At 55.7% G+C, this 14,598-nt stretch overlaps 1 protein-coding gene across 1 annotated transcript in view; it reads right to left on the reverse strand.

The window, feature by feature from the left end:
- The window catches only part of cog2 (component of oligomeric golgi complex 2), a 156,567-nt gene that overhangs the window by 75,165 nt on the left and 66,804 nt on the right, over nt 1-14,598 (reverse strand). The window contains exons 2-3 of the mRNA XM_041188372.1: nt 2,385-2,546; nt 2,229-2,294 (exon numbers count right to left, since the gene is read on the reverse strand). Of these exons, the coding sequence (XP_041044306.1) occupies nt 2,229-2,294; nt 2,385-2,546 (228 nt within the window). The remainder of the gene's footprint in view (nt 1-2,228; nt 2,295-2,384; nt 2,547-14,598) is intronic.

Consider the following 14,598-nt stretch of genomic DNA (forward strand, 5'->3'; position numbering starts at 1 on the left):
GATCATATAATGATAACACCCAACAATTACAATCCCTGGACCAAATAAGAGTTCTAGCTTAGGGACTTCCTGACCTGCCAAAAGGTGAACCGGGGAGAAATTGAAAATAAGAGAAAGGTTAAAGTTTGGAGGGGGGGGGGTTAAAATTGATGAGAGAAAACAAGAGCGAGAAAGGAATTAGCGAACAAGGCACAGACAAAGAGAAGACTTCTTCTTTTCGTGTCCACAGACAGTCTATACATGGCCCAGCCAGAACTGGACACATTTTTGTGCCTTGTTGTTGAATTCAGCAAGATGTGCAACAATGCAGGGTTCCTCTAGCAATAGGCATTGCAGGAGATGTTGCATAGTCTGTGGCTCAGTTCCACATTCACAAGTTGTCAGGCTGGTTGTATATCCCCATTTGCTTAGTGACACCTTTGAATGACCTACACCAGTCCTAAGTTTGTTAAGGCACTTCCAGGTTGCCCAGTTGCAATTAGCTCCTGGGGGAAGGCTTTCATCCGGTAGAATTTCCATCACTAGGGGTTGTTCGAGACTGGCGAGCCAGTCTTTCCACAAGGCGATGCGGGCTTCACATGGGGTTGATTGTAATGGAACAACACTGTTCATGAAGCTCTTCCTTGACTTTAGGCGGCTGGGTGTAGGTGTATGGCCATGTAGAGGGTGCCTCTCATCTGATGTTTGACGGAGTCGCTCTTTCTTGCTGGCTACTGTTCTTCTTATATCAGGGGGAGCGATACCCGTCAGGATATATAGGTTGTTGGTGTTTGTTGGTTTTAAACAACCTGTGATAAGTCGCCAGCTTGCATTCAGAACAGCATCCATCTTCTTAGCACGAGTAGATCTTTCCCATGCAGGGCAGGTGTATTCGGCGGTGGAATAGCAAAGAGCAAGTGCAAGTGCACTGGTTCGCAATGTTTTCGAGCTTGCTCCCCATTTTGTGTTAGTGTGCTTATTCAGGATGTTGTTTCGTGCACTCACTTTTGCCTTTGTCTTTTCGATATAGTTCTTGAAGGTGAGGCATCTGTCAAGGGTGACTGCTAGGTACATAGGTTGCTCGCAATGTGTCAGTGTTGCTCCACACCAGGTTACTTTAAGTTTGGCTTTACAGTTTCTGGTCTTCCTCAGGGAAGCGTGCTCACACCGCTGCTGTACAACATCTACACGAATGACCAACCAATAGACGGTGTCACACGCCGTTTTATATATGCTGATGACTTATGTGTCACTGCCCAAAGCACCGATTTTAACACCATGGAGAAAACGCTTTGAAGCCTTGGAGGGACTAACATCCTACTATGAAGAAAACCACCTTCGCACAAAGACACAAACTTGTGTCTTTAATGGGTTTGCGCGAAGGTGGTTTTCTTCACAGTAGGATGTGAGTCCCTCCAAGGCCTCAGAAAGCGTTTTCTCCATGGTGTTAAAATCAGTGCTTTGGGCAGTGACACATAAGTCATCAGCATATATAAAATGGTGTGTGACACCATCTATAAGTTGGTCATTCGTGCAGATGTTGTACAGCAGCAGTGCAAGCACGCTTCCCTGAGGAAGACCATTCTTCTGAATACGCCAGATGCTGTGCTTCCCACTTAGTTCAACATAGAACCGGCGATTCTGAAGCATGCTTTCTAACAGCACTGTTAAACAGAAGACGATAGAGACACACAGAAACAAAAGCAAAGAGAGATAAGGGGATAATTTAATGAAGGTACTCAAAGACATCTTTCATCTCAGTAGCCAGGTGCAAAGGCATGAAACCTTCACTTGCTGAGAGTTATGAAGATCTGTTGTGAAAGATGTTTGACTAGCTTGAATCCAGTTCCCAATGGTTGAAAACCCACAGCACAAAATTGCTCAGAACTCATTATTGACAATCTCACTCAGGGAGGTTATATTGTGTATTTGTAAGATAAAGCACCTTACTGGGAATCTTAACAGTGTGTCTAACCTTACATACAATTGACCTGGGACGATTCTGATGTTATCACTGCATAGCAAATGTGATAAAATGTTCCATTCCCCAGCACTAGTATCTTGTGCTTTGACAAGGAAACAAAATGTCCACAAATACATTGGCAAAAAAACAGAAATCAGCAACTTAATCAGATGGTTCAACCTGAAACAGTCTCTGTTTCCAAAACGTAGGAACTCAAGGTGAAGTTATTGGTTCAGAATCTGTTTTAACTATTGTAATATCACAAGAATGAGATGTAAAGACGTACCATCACCTCTTCTCTCAACTGGCCCAATGGTACTGTCAGTTGGTTCAAAGCTCTGTCCATGCCAACCTGAAAAAGAAAATTACAGTTAAAAAATGTGAGCGCAAATGCAAAGAGCCAAAATTATACAGGCTCCATTCAAAGTAGGAAGAGTCTCACCAAATTGGTAGAAAGGTTGACAAAATCTGCATAGTCTTTATTTATCAGTTCTACCATAGCAGTTTTCAGAAGCTTATAATAAAGTTCCAGATCATCCCGAAGTGTCTCCAACTGAACATGTTTTCTGCACTCAGACACAAAATGATCCACGTCAAAATCATCCTGTAAATGAAAAGCAGTGCATACACGTCAAAGAACACAAACAAATTCTCAGCCTAGTGAACGTCTACTTAACATTTAATGCATAATCAAAATATGATCATCTACAGTTTATGAAACCATCACCTACTGAATGACTAAATTAACCTTTCATAAATTAATTAGGTTTTAAGGTTACAATAATCTGAAATATATTTCTGAAACTGGCCAACAGGAAAAGGGTCTAAAGTCCTAACTGGGCATGAACAGGGCAAAAGTACAACCTTAACTCAGTTGGTAAGATTTCTTGACAGAGGTAGCTAATGGTTGAAGTCAGCCTATATTGAGGGCATGTTGATCAGAAAGAGAGCAAGCCCTGGTCCAAGTCAATGTTAGAAAGAAAGTGCTACTTAACCTACCTTCTAGGAGCAGTGTGATGGCATTTTATCATTTTCTCGGTTACAAGGTAGAATTGAAATTAAGTTAAAGACTGTGCAGATGTGCTGTAATGGCTACTGTTAGACCTGATTCACTGCAAGATAAATCAGCGTATCAATTCGTATTGGTCATGTTGCATCAGTGCACCATGCAAAAGATTGGTGAAGCCCATGCAAGATTGTGACACCCAGTTGATCAAACAGGAGTCATGTTACCATAACATCTTCTTCCAGATCAACAAGGTTCATACCATCATCAAGTAAGATATAGGGTAGAACAGGTGTGCTCCAAAGAATAAGGGACAGGGAGTGAGGGGGATTAGGGACAGGGAGTGAGGGAATCAGTGTCAGGGACAGGGAGTGAGGGAGATCAGTGTCAGGGACAGGGAGTGAGGGGGATCAGTGTCAGGGACAGGGAGTGAGGGGGATCAGTGTCAGGAACAGGGAGTGAGGGGTATCAGTGTCAGGGATTGGTAGTGAGGGAGATCAGTGTCAGGGACTGGGAGTGAGGGGGATCAGTGCCAGGGACAGGGAGTGAGGGAGATCAGTGTCAGGGACTGGAAGTGAGGGGGAACAGTGTCAGGGATAGGGAGTGAGGGGGATCAGTGTCAGGGACAGGGAGTGATGGAGATTAATGTCAGGGACAGGGAGGGAGGGGGATCAGTGTCAGGGACAGGGAGTGAGGGGGATCAGTGTCAAGGACAGAGAGTGAGGGGGAATCAGTGCCAGGGACAGGGAGTGAGAGGGATCAGTGGCAGGGACAGGGAGTGAGGAAGATCAGTGTCAGGCTCAGGGAGTGAGGGGGATCAGTGTAAGGGACAGGGAGTGAGGGGGATCAGTGTCAGGGACAGGGAGTGAGGGGGATCAGTGTCAGGGACAGGGAGTGAGGGGGATCAGGGACAGGGATAGGGACAGGGAGTGAGGGGGATCAGTGTCAAGGACAGGAAGTGAGGGAGAACAGTGTGAGGGACAGGGAGTGAGGGAGAACAGTGTCAGGGAAAGGGAGTGAGGGGGATCAGTGTCAGGGACAGGGAGTGAGAAGGATCAGTGTCAGGGACAGGGAGTGAGGGGGATCAGTGTCAGGGAAAGGGAGTGAGGGAGATCAGTGTCAGGGAGAGGGAGTGAGGGGGATCAATGTCAGGGACAGGGACAGAGAGTGAGGGGGATCAGTGTTAGGGACAGGGAGTGCTGGGGATCAGTGTCAGGGACAGAGAGTGAGGGGGATCAGGGACAGGGAGTGAAGATGATCACGGACAGGGAGTGAGGGGGATCAGGGACAGGGAATGAGGGAGCTCAGTGTTAGGGACAGGGAGTGAGGGGGATCAGTGTCAGGGACAGGGAGTGAGGGGGATCAGTGTCAGGGACAGGGAGTGAGGGGAATCAGAGTCAGGGACAGGGAGTGAGGAGGATCAGGGACGGAGATAGGGACAGGGAGTGAGGGGGATCAGTGTTGGGGACAGGGAGTGAGGTGGATCAGGGGCAGGGAGTGAGGGGGATCAGGAAAAGGGACAAGGACAGGGAGTGAGGTGGAACAGTGTCAGAGACAGGGAGTGAGGGGGATCAGTGTCAGGGACAGGGAGTGACGGGGATCAGTGCCAGGGAAAGGGAGTGAGTGGGATCAGGGATAGTGACAGGGAGTGAGGGGGATCAGGGACAGGGACAGTGAGTGAGGGGGATCAGTGTCAGGGACAGAGAGTGAGGGGGACCAGATTCAGGGACAGGGACAGAGAGTGAGGGGTATCAGTGTGAGGTTCAGGGAGTGAGAGGTATCAGTGTCAGGGACAGGGAGTGAGGGGGATCAGTGTCAGGGACAGCGTGTGAAGGGGTCAGTGTCAGGGACAGGGAGTGATGGGGATCAGAGTCAGGGACAGGGTGTGAGGGGGATCAGGGACAGGGATAGATACAGGGAGTGAGGGGGATCAGTGTCAGGAACAGGGAGTGAGGGATATCAGTGTCAGGCTCAGGGAGTGAGGGGGATCAGTGTTAGGGACAGGGAGTGAGGGGGATCAATGTCAGGGACAGGGAGCGAGGGGGATCAGTGTCAGGGACACGGAATGAGCGGGATCAGTGTCAGGGACATGGAGTGAGGGGGATCAGTGTCAGGGACAGGGAGTGAGGGGGATCAGTGTCAGGGACAGGGAGTGAGGGGGATCAGTGTCAGGGACATGGAGTAAGGGGGATCAGGGACAGGGACAGGGAGTGAGGGGGATTAGTGTCAGGGACAGGGAGTGAGGGGGATCAGTGTCAGGGACAGGGAGTGAGGGGGATCAGTGTCAGGGACAGGGAGTGAGGGGGATCAGTGTCAGGGACAGGGAGTGAGGGGGATCAGTGTCAGGGACAGGGAGTGAGGGGGATCAGGGATAGGGACAGAGAGTGAGGGTGATCAGTGTCAGGGACAGGGAGTGAGGGGGATCACAGTCGGGGACAGGGACAGGGAGTGACGGGGATCAGTGTCAGGCTCAGTGAGTGAGGGGGATCAGAATCAGGAAAAGGGAGTGAGGGGCATCAGTGTCAGGAAAAGGGAGTGAGGGGGATCAGTGTTAGGGACAGAGTGTGAGGGGGATCTGTGTCAGGGACTGGGAGTGAGAGAAATCAGGGACAGGGATAGGGACAGAGAGCGAGGGGTATCAGTGTCAGGCTCAGGGAGTGAGCGGAATCAGTGTCAGGGACAGGGAGTGAGGGGGATCAGAGTCAGGGACAGGGTGTGAGGAGGATCAGAGTCAGTGACAGGGTGTGAGGGGGACCAGGGACAGGGATAGATACAACGAGTGAGGGGGATCAGTGTCAAGAACAGGGAGTGAGGGGTATCAGTGTCAGGCTCAGGGAGCGAAGGGGATCAGTCTCAGGGACAGGGAGTGAGGGGGATCAGTGTCAGGGACAGGGAGTGAGGGGGAGCAGTGTCAGGGACAGGGAGTGAGGGGGATCAATGTCAGGGACAGGGAGTGAGGGGGATCAGGGACAGAGACAGGGAGTGAGGGGAATAAGGGACAGGGAATAAGGGGAATAAAGGACAGGGACAGGGAGAGAGGGGGATCAGTTTCAGGGACAGAGAATGAGGGGGATCAGTGTCAGCGACAGGGAGTGATGGGGATCAGTGTCAGGGACAGGGAGTGATGGGGATCAGTGTCAGGGACAGGGAGCGAAGGGGATCAGTGTCAGGGACAGGGAGTGAGCGGGATCAGTGTCAGCAACAGAGAGTGATAGGGATCAGTGTCAGGCTCAGGGGGGGAGGGGGAACAGTGTCAGGGACAGGGAGTGAGGGGTAGCGGTGTCAGGGACAGGGAGGGAGGGGCATCAGGGACAGGGACAGGGAGCGAAGGGGATCAGTGTCAGGGACAGGGAGTGATGGGGATCAGTGTCAGGGACAGGGAGTGAGGGGGATCAGTGTTAGGGACAGGGAGTGAGGGGGATCAGTGTCAGGGACAGGGAGTGGGGGGGATCAGTGTCAGGCTCAGGGGGGGAGGGGGAACAGTGTCAGGGACAGGGAGTGAGGGGGATCAGTGTCAGGGACAGGGAGTGAGGGGGTTCAGGGACAGGGACAGGGAGTGACAGGGATCAGTGTTAGGGACAGGGAGTGAGGGGGATCAGTGCCAGTGACAGGGAGTGAGGGGGTTCACGGACAGGGATAGGGACAGGGAGTGAGGGGGATCAATGTCAGCGACAGGGAGTGAGGGGGATCAGTGTCAGGGACAGGGAGTGAGGGGGAACAGGGACAGGGACAGGGAGTGACAGGGATCAGTGTTAGGGACAGGGAGTGAGGGGGATCAGTGCCAGTGACAGGGAGTGAGGGGGTTCACGGACAGGGATAGGGACAGGGAGTGAGGGGGATCAATGTCAGCGACAGGGAGTGAGGGGGATCAGTGTCAGGGGCAGGGAGCGAAGGGGATCAGTGTCTGGGACAAGGAGTGAGGGGGATCAGTGTCAGGAACAGGGAGTGAGGGGGATCAGTGTCAGGGACAGGGAGTGAGGGGGATCAGTGTTAGGGACAGGGAGTGAGGGGCATCAGTGTCAGGGACAGGGAGTGAGGGGCATCAGTGTCAGGGACAGGGAGTGAGGGGCATCAGTGTCAGGGACAGGGAGTGAGGGGGATCAGTGTCAGGGACAGGGAGTGAGGGGGATCAGTGTCAGTAACAGGGAGAGAGGGGGTTCAGGGACAGGGATAGGGACAGGGAGTGAGGGGCATCAGTGTCAGGGACAGGGAGTGAGGGGCATCAGTGTCAGGGACAGGGAGTGAGGGGCATCAGTGTCAGGGACAGGGAGTGAGGGGGATCAGTGTCAGCGACAGGGAGAGATGGGGATCAATGTCAGGGACAGGGAGTGAAGGGGATCAATGTCAGGGACAGGGAATGAGGGGGATCAGAGTCAGGGACAGGGTGTGAGGAGGATCAGAGTCAGTGACAGGGTGTGAGGGGGATCAGGGACAGGGATAGATACAAGGAGTGAGGGGGATCAGTGTCAGGAACAGGGAGTGAGGGGTATCAGTGTCAGGCTCAGGGAGCGAAGGGGATCAGTGTCAGGGACAGGGAGTGAGGGGGATCAGTGTCAGCGACAGGGAGTCCGGGGGATCAGTGTCAGGGACAGGGAGTGAGGGGGATCAGTGTCAGGGACAGGGAGTGAGGGGGATCAGGGAGAGAGACAGGGAGTGAGGGGAATAAGGGACAGGGAGTGAGGGGAATAAGGGACAGGGAGTGAGGGGAATAACGGACAGGGACAGGGAGAGAGGGGGATCAGTTTCAGGGACAGAGAGTGAGGGGGATCAGTGTCAGGGACAGGGAGTGAGGGGGATCAGTGTCAGGGACAGGGAGTGAGGGGTATCAGTGTCAGGGACAGGGAGTGAGGGGGATCATTGTCAGGGTCAGGGAGTGAGGGGGATGAGTGTTAGGGACAGGCTGTGAGGGGGCTCTGTGTCAGGGACTGGGAGTGAGGGTGTCAGTGTCAGGGACAGGGAGTGACGGGGAACACAGTCAGAGACAGGGACAGGGAGTGAGGGGGATCAGTGTCAGGGACATGGAGTGAGGGGGATAAGGGACAGGGACAGGGACAGGGAGTGAGGGGGATCAGTGTTAGGGACAGGGAGTGAGGGGTTCAGTGTCAGGGACAGGGAGTGAGGGGGATCAGTGTCAGCGACAGGGAGTGAGGGGGATCAGTGTCAGGGACAGGGAGTGATGGGGATCAGTGTCAGGGACATGGAGTGAGGGGTATGAGAGTCAGGGAAAGGGAGTGAGGGGCATCAGTGACGGGAAAAGGAAGTGAGGGGGATCAGTGTCAGGGACAGGGTGTGAGGGGGATCAGGGAAAGAAACAGGGAGCGAGGGGGATCAGGGAAATAGACAGGGAGTGAGGGGGATCAGGGAAATAGACAGGGAGTGAGAGGGATCAGGGTCAGGGAGTGAGGGGGATCAGGGACAGGGACAGGGAGTGACAGGGATCAGTGTTAGGGACAGGGAGTGAGGGGGATCAGTGTCAGTGACAGGGAATGAGGGGGTTCAGGGACAGGGATAGGGACAGGGAGTGAGGGGGATCAGTGTCAGGGACAGGGAGTGAGGGGGATCAGTGTCAGGGACAGGGAGTGATGGGGATCAGTGCCAGGGACAGGGAGTGATGGGGAACAGGGACAGGGACAGGGAGTGACAGGGATCAGTGTTAGGGACAGGGAGTGAGGGGGATCAGTGCCAGTGACAGGGAGTGAGGGGGTTCACGGACAGGGATAGGGACAGGGAGTGAGGGGGATCAGTGTCAGCGACAGGGAGTGAGGGGGATCAATGTCAGCGACAGGGAGTGAGGGGGATCAGTGTCAGGGGCAGGGAGCGAAGGGGATCAGTGTCTGGGACAAGGAGTGAGGGGGATCAGTGTCAGGAACAGGGAGTGAGGGGGATCAGTGTCAGGGACAGGGAGTGAGGGGGATCAGTGTTAGGGACAGGGAGTGAGGGGCATCAGTGTCAGAGACAGGGAGTGAGGGGCATCAGTGTCAGGGACAGGGAGTGAGGGGGATCAGTGTCAGTAACAGGGAGTGAGGGGGTTCAGGGACAGGGATAGGGACAGGAAGTGAGGGAGATCAGTGTCAGGGACAGGGAGTGAGGGGGATTAGTGTCAGCGACAGGGAGAGATGGGGATCAATGTCAGGGACAGGGAGTGAAGGGGATCAATGTCAGGGACAGGGAATGAGGGGGATCAGAGTCAGGGACAGGGTGTGAGGAGGATCAGAGTCAGTGACAGGGTGTGAGGGGGATCAGGGACAGGGATAGATACAAGGAGTGAGGGGGATCAGTGTCAGGAACAGGGAGTGAGGGGTATCAGTGTCAGGCTCAGGGAGCGAAGGGGATCAGTGTCAGGGACAGGGAGTGAGGGGGATCAGTGTCAGGGACAGGGATAGATACAACGAGTGAGGGGGATCAGTGTCAGGGACAGAGAGTGAGGGGGATCAGTGTCAGGGACAGGGAGTGAGGGGGATCAGTGTCAGCGACAGGGAGTGAGGGGGATCAGTGTCAGGGACAGGGAGTGAGGGGGATCAGTGTCAGGGACAGGGAGTGAGGGGGATCAGGGAGAGAGACAGGGAGTGAGGGGAATAAGGGACAGGGAGTGAGGGGAATAAGGGACAGGGAGTGAGGGGAATAACGGACAGGGACAGGGAGAGAGGGGGATCAGTTTCAGGGACAGAGAATGAGGGGGATCAGTGTCAGGGACAGGGAGTGAGGGGGATCAGTGTCAGGGACAGGGAGTGAGGGGGATCAGTGTCAGGGACAGGGAGTGAGGGGGATCAGTGTCAGGGACAGGGAGTGAGGGGGATCATTGTCAGGGTCAGGGAGTGAGGGGGATGAGTGTTAGGGACAGGCTGTGAGGGGGCTCTGTGTCAGGGACTGGGAGTGAGGGTGTCAGTGTCAGGGACAGGGAGTGACGGGGAACACAGTCAGAGACAGGGACAGGGAGTGAGGGGGATCAGTGTCAGGGACATGGAGTGAGGGGGATAAGGGACAGGGACAGGGAGTGAGGGGGATCAGTGTTAGGGACAGGGAGTGAGGGGTTCAGTGTCAGGGACAGGGAGTGAGGGGGATCAGTGTCAGCGACAGGGAGTGAGGGGGATCAGTGTCAGGGACAGGGAGTGATGGGGATCAGTGTCAGCGACAGGGAGTGATGGGGATCAGTGTCAGGGACAGGGAGTGATGGGGATCAGTGTCAGGGACAGGGAGCAAAGGGGATCAGTGTCAGGGACAGGGTGCAAAGGGGATTAGTGTCAGGGACAGGGAGTGAGCGGGATCAGTGTCAGCGACAGGGAGTGATGGGGATCAGTGTCAGGGCAGGGAGTGAGGGGGATCAGTGTCAGGGACAGGGAGTGAGGCGGATCAGAGTCAGGGACAGGGAGTGAGGGGGATCAGTGTGAGGGACAGGGAGTGAGTGGGATCAGTGTCAGGCTCAGCGAGTGAGGGGGATCAGTGTCAGGGACAGGGAGTGAGGGGGATCAATGTCAGGGACAGGGAGTGAGGGGGATCAGTTTCAGGGACAGGGAGTGAGGGGGATCAATGTCAGGGACAGGTAGTGAGGCGCATCAGGGAACGGGACAGGGAGTGAGGGGGATCAGGGACAGGGAGTGAGGGGGATCAGGGATAGGGACAGGGAATGAGGGGGATCAGTGTCAGGGACAGGGAGTGAGGGGGATCAGTGTCAGGGACAGGGAGTGAGGGGGATCAGTGTCAGGGACAGGGAGTGAGGGGAATCAGTGTCAGGGACAGGGAGTGCGGGGGATCAGTGTCAGAGACAGGGAGTGAGGGGGTTCAGGGACAGGGATAGGGACAGGGAGTGCGGGGGATCAGTGTCAGGGACAGGGAGTGAGGGGAATAAGGGACAGGGAGTGAGGGGAATAAGGGACAGGGAGTGAGGGGAATAAGGGACAGGGAGTGAGGGGAATAAGGGACAGGGAGTGAGGGGAATAAGGGACAGGGAGTGAGGGGAATAAGGGACAGGGAGTGAGGGAAATAAGGGACAGGGACAGGGAGTGAGGGGGATCAGTTTCAGGGACAGAGAATGAGGGGAATCAGTGTCAGGGACAGGGAGTGAGGGGGATCAGTGTCAGGGACAGGGAGTGAGGGGGATCAGTGTCAGGAACAGGGAGTGAGGGGGATCAGTGTCAGGGACAGGGAGTGAGGGGGATCAGTGTCAGGGACAGGGAGTGAGGGGGATCAGTGTCAGGGACAGGGAGTGAGGGGGATCAGTGTCAGGGACAGGGAGTGAGGGGGATCAGTGTCAGGGACAGGGAGTGAGGGGGATCAGTGTCAGGGACAGGGAGTGAGGGGGATCAGTGTCGGGGACAGGGATTGAGGGGGATCAGTGTCAGGGACAGGGAGTGAGGGGGATCAGTGTCAGGGACATGGAGTGAGGGGTATGAGAGTCAGGGAAAGGGAGTGAGGGGCATCAGTGTCGGGAAAAGGAAGTGAGGGGGAACAATGTCAGGGACAGGGTGTGAGGGAGATCAGGGAAAGAGACAGGGAGCGAGGGGGATCAGGGAAATAGACAGGGAGTGAGGGGGATCAGGGAAATAGACAGGGAGTGACAGGGATCAGTGTTAGGGACAGGGAGTGAGGGGGATCAGTGTCAGTGACAGGGAGTGAGGAGATTCAGGGACAGGGATAGGGACAGGGAGTGAGGGGGATCAGTGTCAGGGACAGGGAGTGAGGGGGATCAGTGTCAGCGACAGGGAGTGATGGGGATCAGTGCCAGGGACAGGGAGTGAGGGGGAACAGGGACAGGGACAGGGAGTGACAGGGATCAGTGTTAGGGACAGGGAGTGAGGGGGATCAGTGTCAGGGACAGGGAGCGAAAGGGAACAGTGTCAGGGACAGGGAGTGAGGGGGATCAGGGTCAGGGACAGGGAGTGAGGGGGATCAGTGTCAGGGACAGGTAGTGAGGGGGATCAGTGTCAGGGACAGGGAGTGAGGGGGATCAGTGTCAGGGACAGGTAGTGAGGGGGATCAGTGTCAGGGACAGGGAATGAGGGGGATCAGTGTCAGGGACAGGGAGTGAGGGGGATCAGTGTCAGGGACAGGGAGTGAGGGGGATCAGTGTCAGGCTCAGGGGGGGAGGGGGAACAGTGTCAGGGACAGGGAGAGAAAGGCATCATGGACAGGGAGTGAGGGGGATCAGTGTCAGGGACAGGGAGTGAGGGGGACCAGGGAAAGAGACAGGGATTCAGGGAAATAAGGGACAGGGAGTGAGGGGGATCAGGTACAGGGACAGGGAGTGAGGGGGATCAGTGTCAGGCTCAGCGAGTGAGGGGGATCAGTTTTAGGGACAGGGTGTGAGGTGGATCAGTGTCAGGGACAGGGAGTGAGGGGGATCAGTGTCAGGGACATGGAGTGAGGGGTATGAGAGTCAGGGAAAGGGAGTGAGGGGCATCAGTGTCGGGAAAAGGAAGTGAGGGGGAACAGTGTGAGGGACAGGGTGTGAGGGGGATCAGGGAAAGAGACAGGGAGCGAGCGGGATCAGGGAAATAGACAGGGAGTGAGGGGGATCAGGGAAATAGACAGGGAGTGACAGGGATCAGTGTTAGGGACAGGGAGTGAGGGGGATCAGTGTCAGTGACAGGGAGTGATGGGGATCAGTGCCAGGGACAGGGAGTGAGGGGAAACAGGGACAGGGACAGGGAGTGACAGGGATCAGTGATAGGGATAGGGAAAGAGGGGGATCAGTGTCAGTGACAGGGAGTGAGGGGGTTCAGGGACAGGGATAGGGACAAGGAGTGAGGGGGATCAGTGTCATAGACAGGGAGTGAGGGGCATCAGTGTCGGGAAAAGGAAGTGAGGGGAATCAGTGTCAGGGACAGGGTGTGAGGGGGATCAGGGAAAGAGACAGGGAGTGAGGGGGATCAGGGAAATAGACAGGGAGTGAGGGGGATCAGGGAAATAGACAGGGAGTGAGCGGGATCAGGGTCAGGGAGTGAGGGGGATCAGGGACAGGGACAGGGAGTGACAGGGATCAGTGTTAGGGACAGGGAGTGAGGGGGATCAGTGTCAGTGACAGGGAGTGAGGGGGTTCAGGGACAGGGATAGGGACAGGGAGTGAGGGGGATCAGTGTCAGGGACAGGGAGTGAGGGGGATCAGTGTCAGGGACAGGGAGTGATGGGGATCAGTGCCAGGGACAGGGAGTGAGGGGGAACAGGGACAGGGACAGGGAGTGACAGGGATCAGTGTTAGGGACAGGGAGTGAGGGGGATCAGTGCCAGTGACAGGGAGTGAGGGGGTTCACGGACAGGGATAGGGACAGGGAGTGAGGGGGATCAGTGTCAGCGACAGGGAGTGAGGGGGATCAATGTCAGCGACAGGGAGTGATGGGGATCAGTGTCAGGGACAGGAGTGAGGGGGATCAGTGTCAGGGACAGGGAGCGAAGGGGATCAGTGTCAGGGACAAGGAGTGAGGGGGATCAGTGTCAGGGACAGGGAGTGAGGGGCATCAGTGTCAGGGACAGGGAGTGAGGGGGATCAGTGTCAGTGACAAAGACTGAGAGGGTTCAGGGACAGGGATAGGGACAGGGAGTGAGGGGGATCAGTGTCAGGGACAGGGAGTGAGGGGGATCAGTGTCAACGACAGGGAGTGAGGGGGATCAGTGTCAGGGACAGGGAGTGAGGGGGATCAGTGTCAGGCTCAGCGAGTGAGGGGGATCAGTTTTAGGGACAGGGTGTGAGGTGGATCAGTGTCAGGGACAGGGAGTGAGGGGGATCAGTGCCCGGGACATGGAGTGAGGGGTATGAGAGTCAAGGAAAGGGAGTGAGGGGCATCAGTGTCGGGAAAAGGAAGTGAGGGGGAACAGTGTGAGGGACAGGCTGTGAGGGGGATCAGGGAAAGAGACAGGGAGCGAGCGGGATCAGGGAAATAGACAGGGAGTGAGGGGGATCAGGGAAATAGACAGGGAGTGACAGGGATCAGTGTTAGGGACAGGGAGTGAGGGGGATCAGTGTCAGTGACTGGGAGTGAGGAGGTTCAGGGACAGGGATAGGGAGGGTTCAGGGACAGGGATAGGGACAGGGAGTGAGGGGGATCAGTGTCAGGGACAGGGAGTGAGGGGGATCAGTGTCAGCGACAGGGAGTGATGGGGATCAGTGCCAGGGACAGGGAGTGAGGGGAAACAGGGACAGGGACAGGGAGTGACAGGGATCAGTGTTAGGGATAGGGAGTGAGGGGGATCAGTGTCAGTGACAGGGAGTGAGGGGGTTCAGGGACAGGGATAGGGACAGGGAGTGAGGGGGATCAGTGTCAGGGACAGGGAGTGAGGGGGAGCAGTGTCAGGGACAGGGAGCGAAGGGGATCAGTGCCAGGGACAGGGAGTGAGGGGGTCAGGGTCAGGGACAGGGAGTGAGGGGGATCAGTGTCATAGACAGGGAGTGAGGGGCATCAGTGTCAGGGACAGGGAGTGAGGGGGATCAGTGTCAGTGACAGGGAGTGAGGGGGTTCAGTGACAGGGATAGGGACAGGGAGTGAGGGGGATCAGTGTCAGCAACAGGGAGTGAGGGGGATCAGTGTCAGCGACAGTGAGTGATGGGGATCAGTGTCAGGGACAGGGAGTGAAGGGATCAATGTCAGGGACAGGGAGTGAGGGGGATCAGTGTCAGGGACAGGGAGTGAGTGGGATTAGTGTCAGGGACAGGGAGTGA

This window comes from Carcharodon carcharias, chromosome 5, assembly GCF_017639515.1.
Source record: "Carcharodon carcharias isolate sCarCar2 chromosome 5, sCarCar2.pri, whole genome shotgun sequence".
In the NCBI taxonomy this organism is placed as follows: domain Eukaryota; kingdom Metazoa; phylum Chordata; class Chondrichthyes; order Lamniformes; family Lamnidae; genus Carcharodon; species Carcharodon carcharias.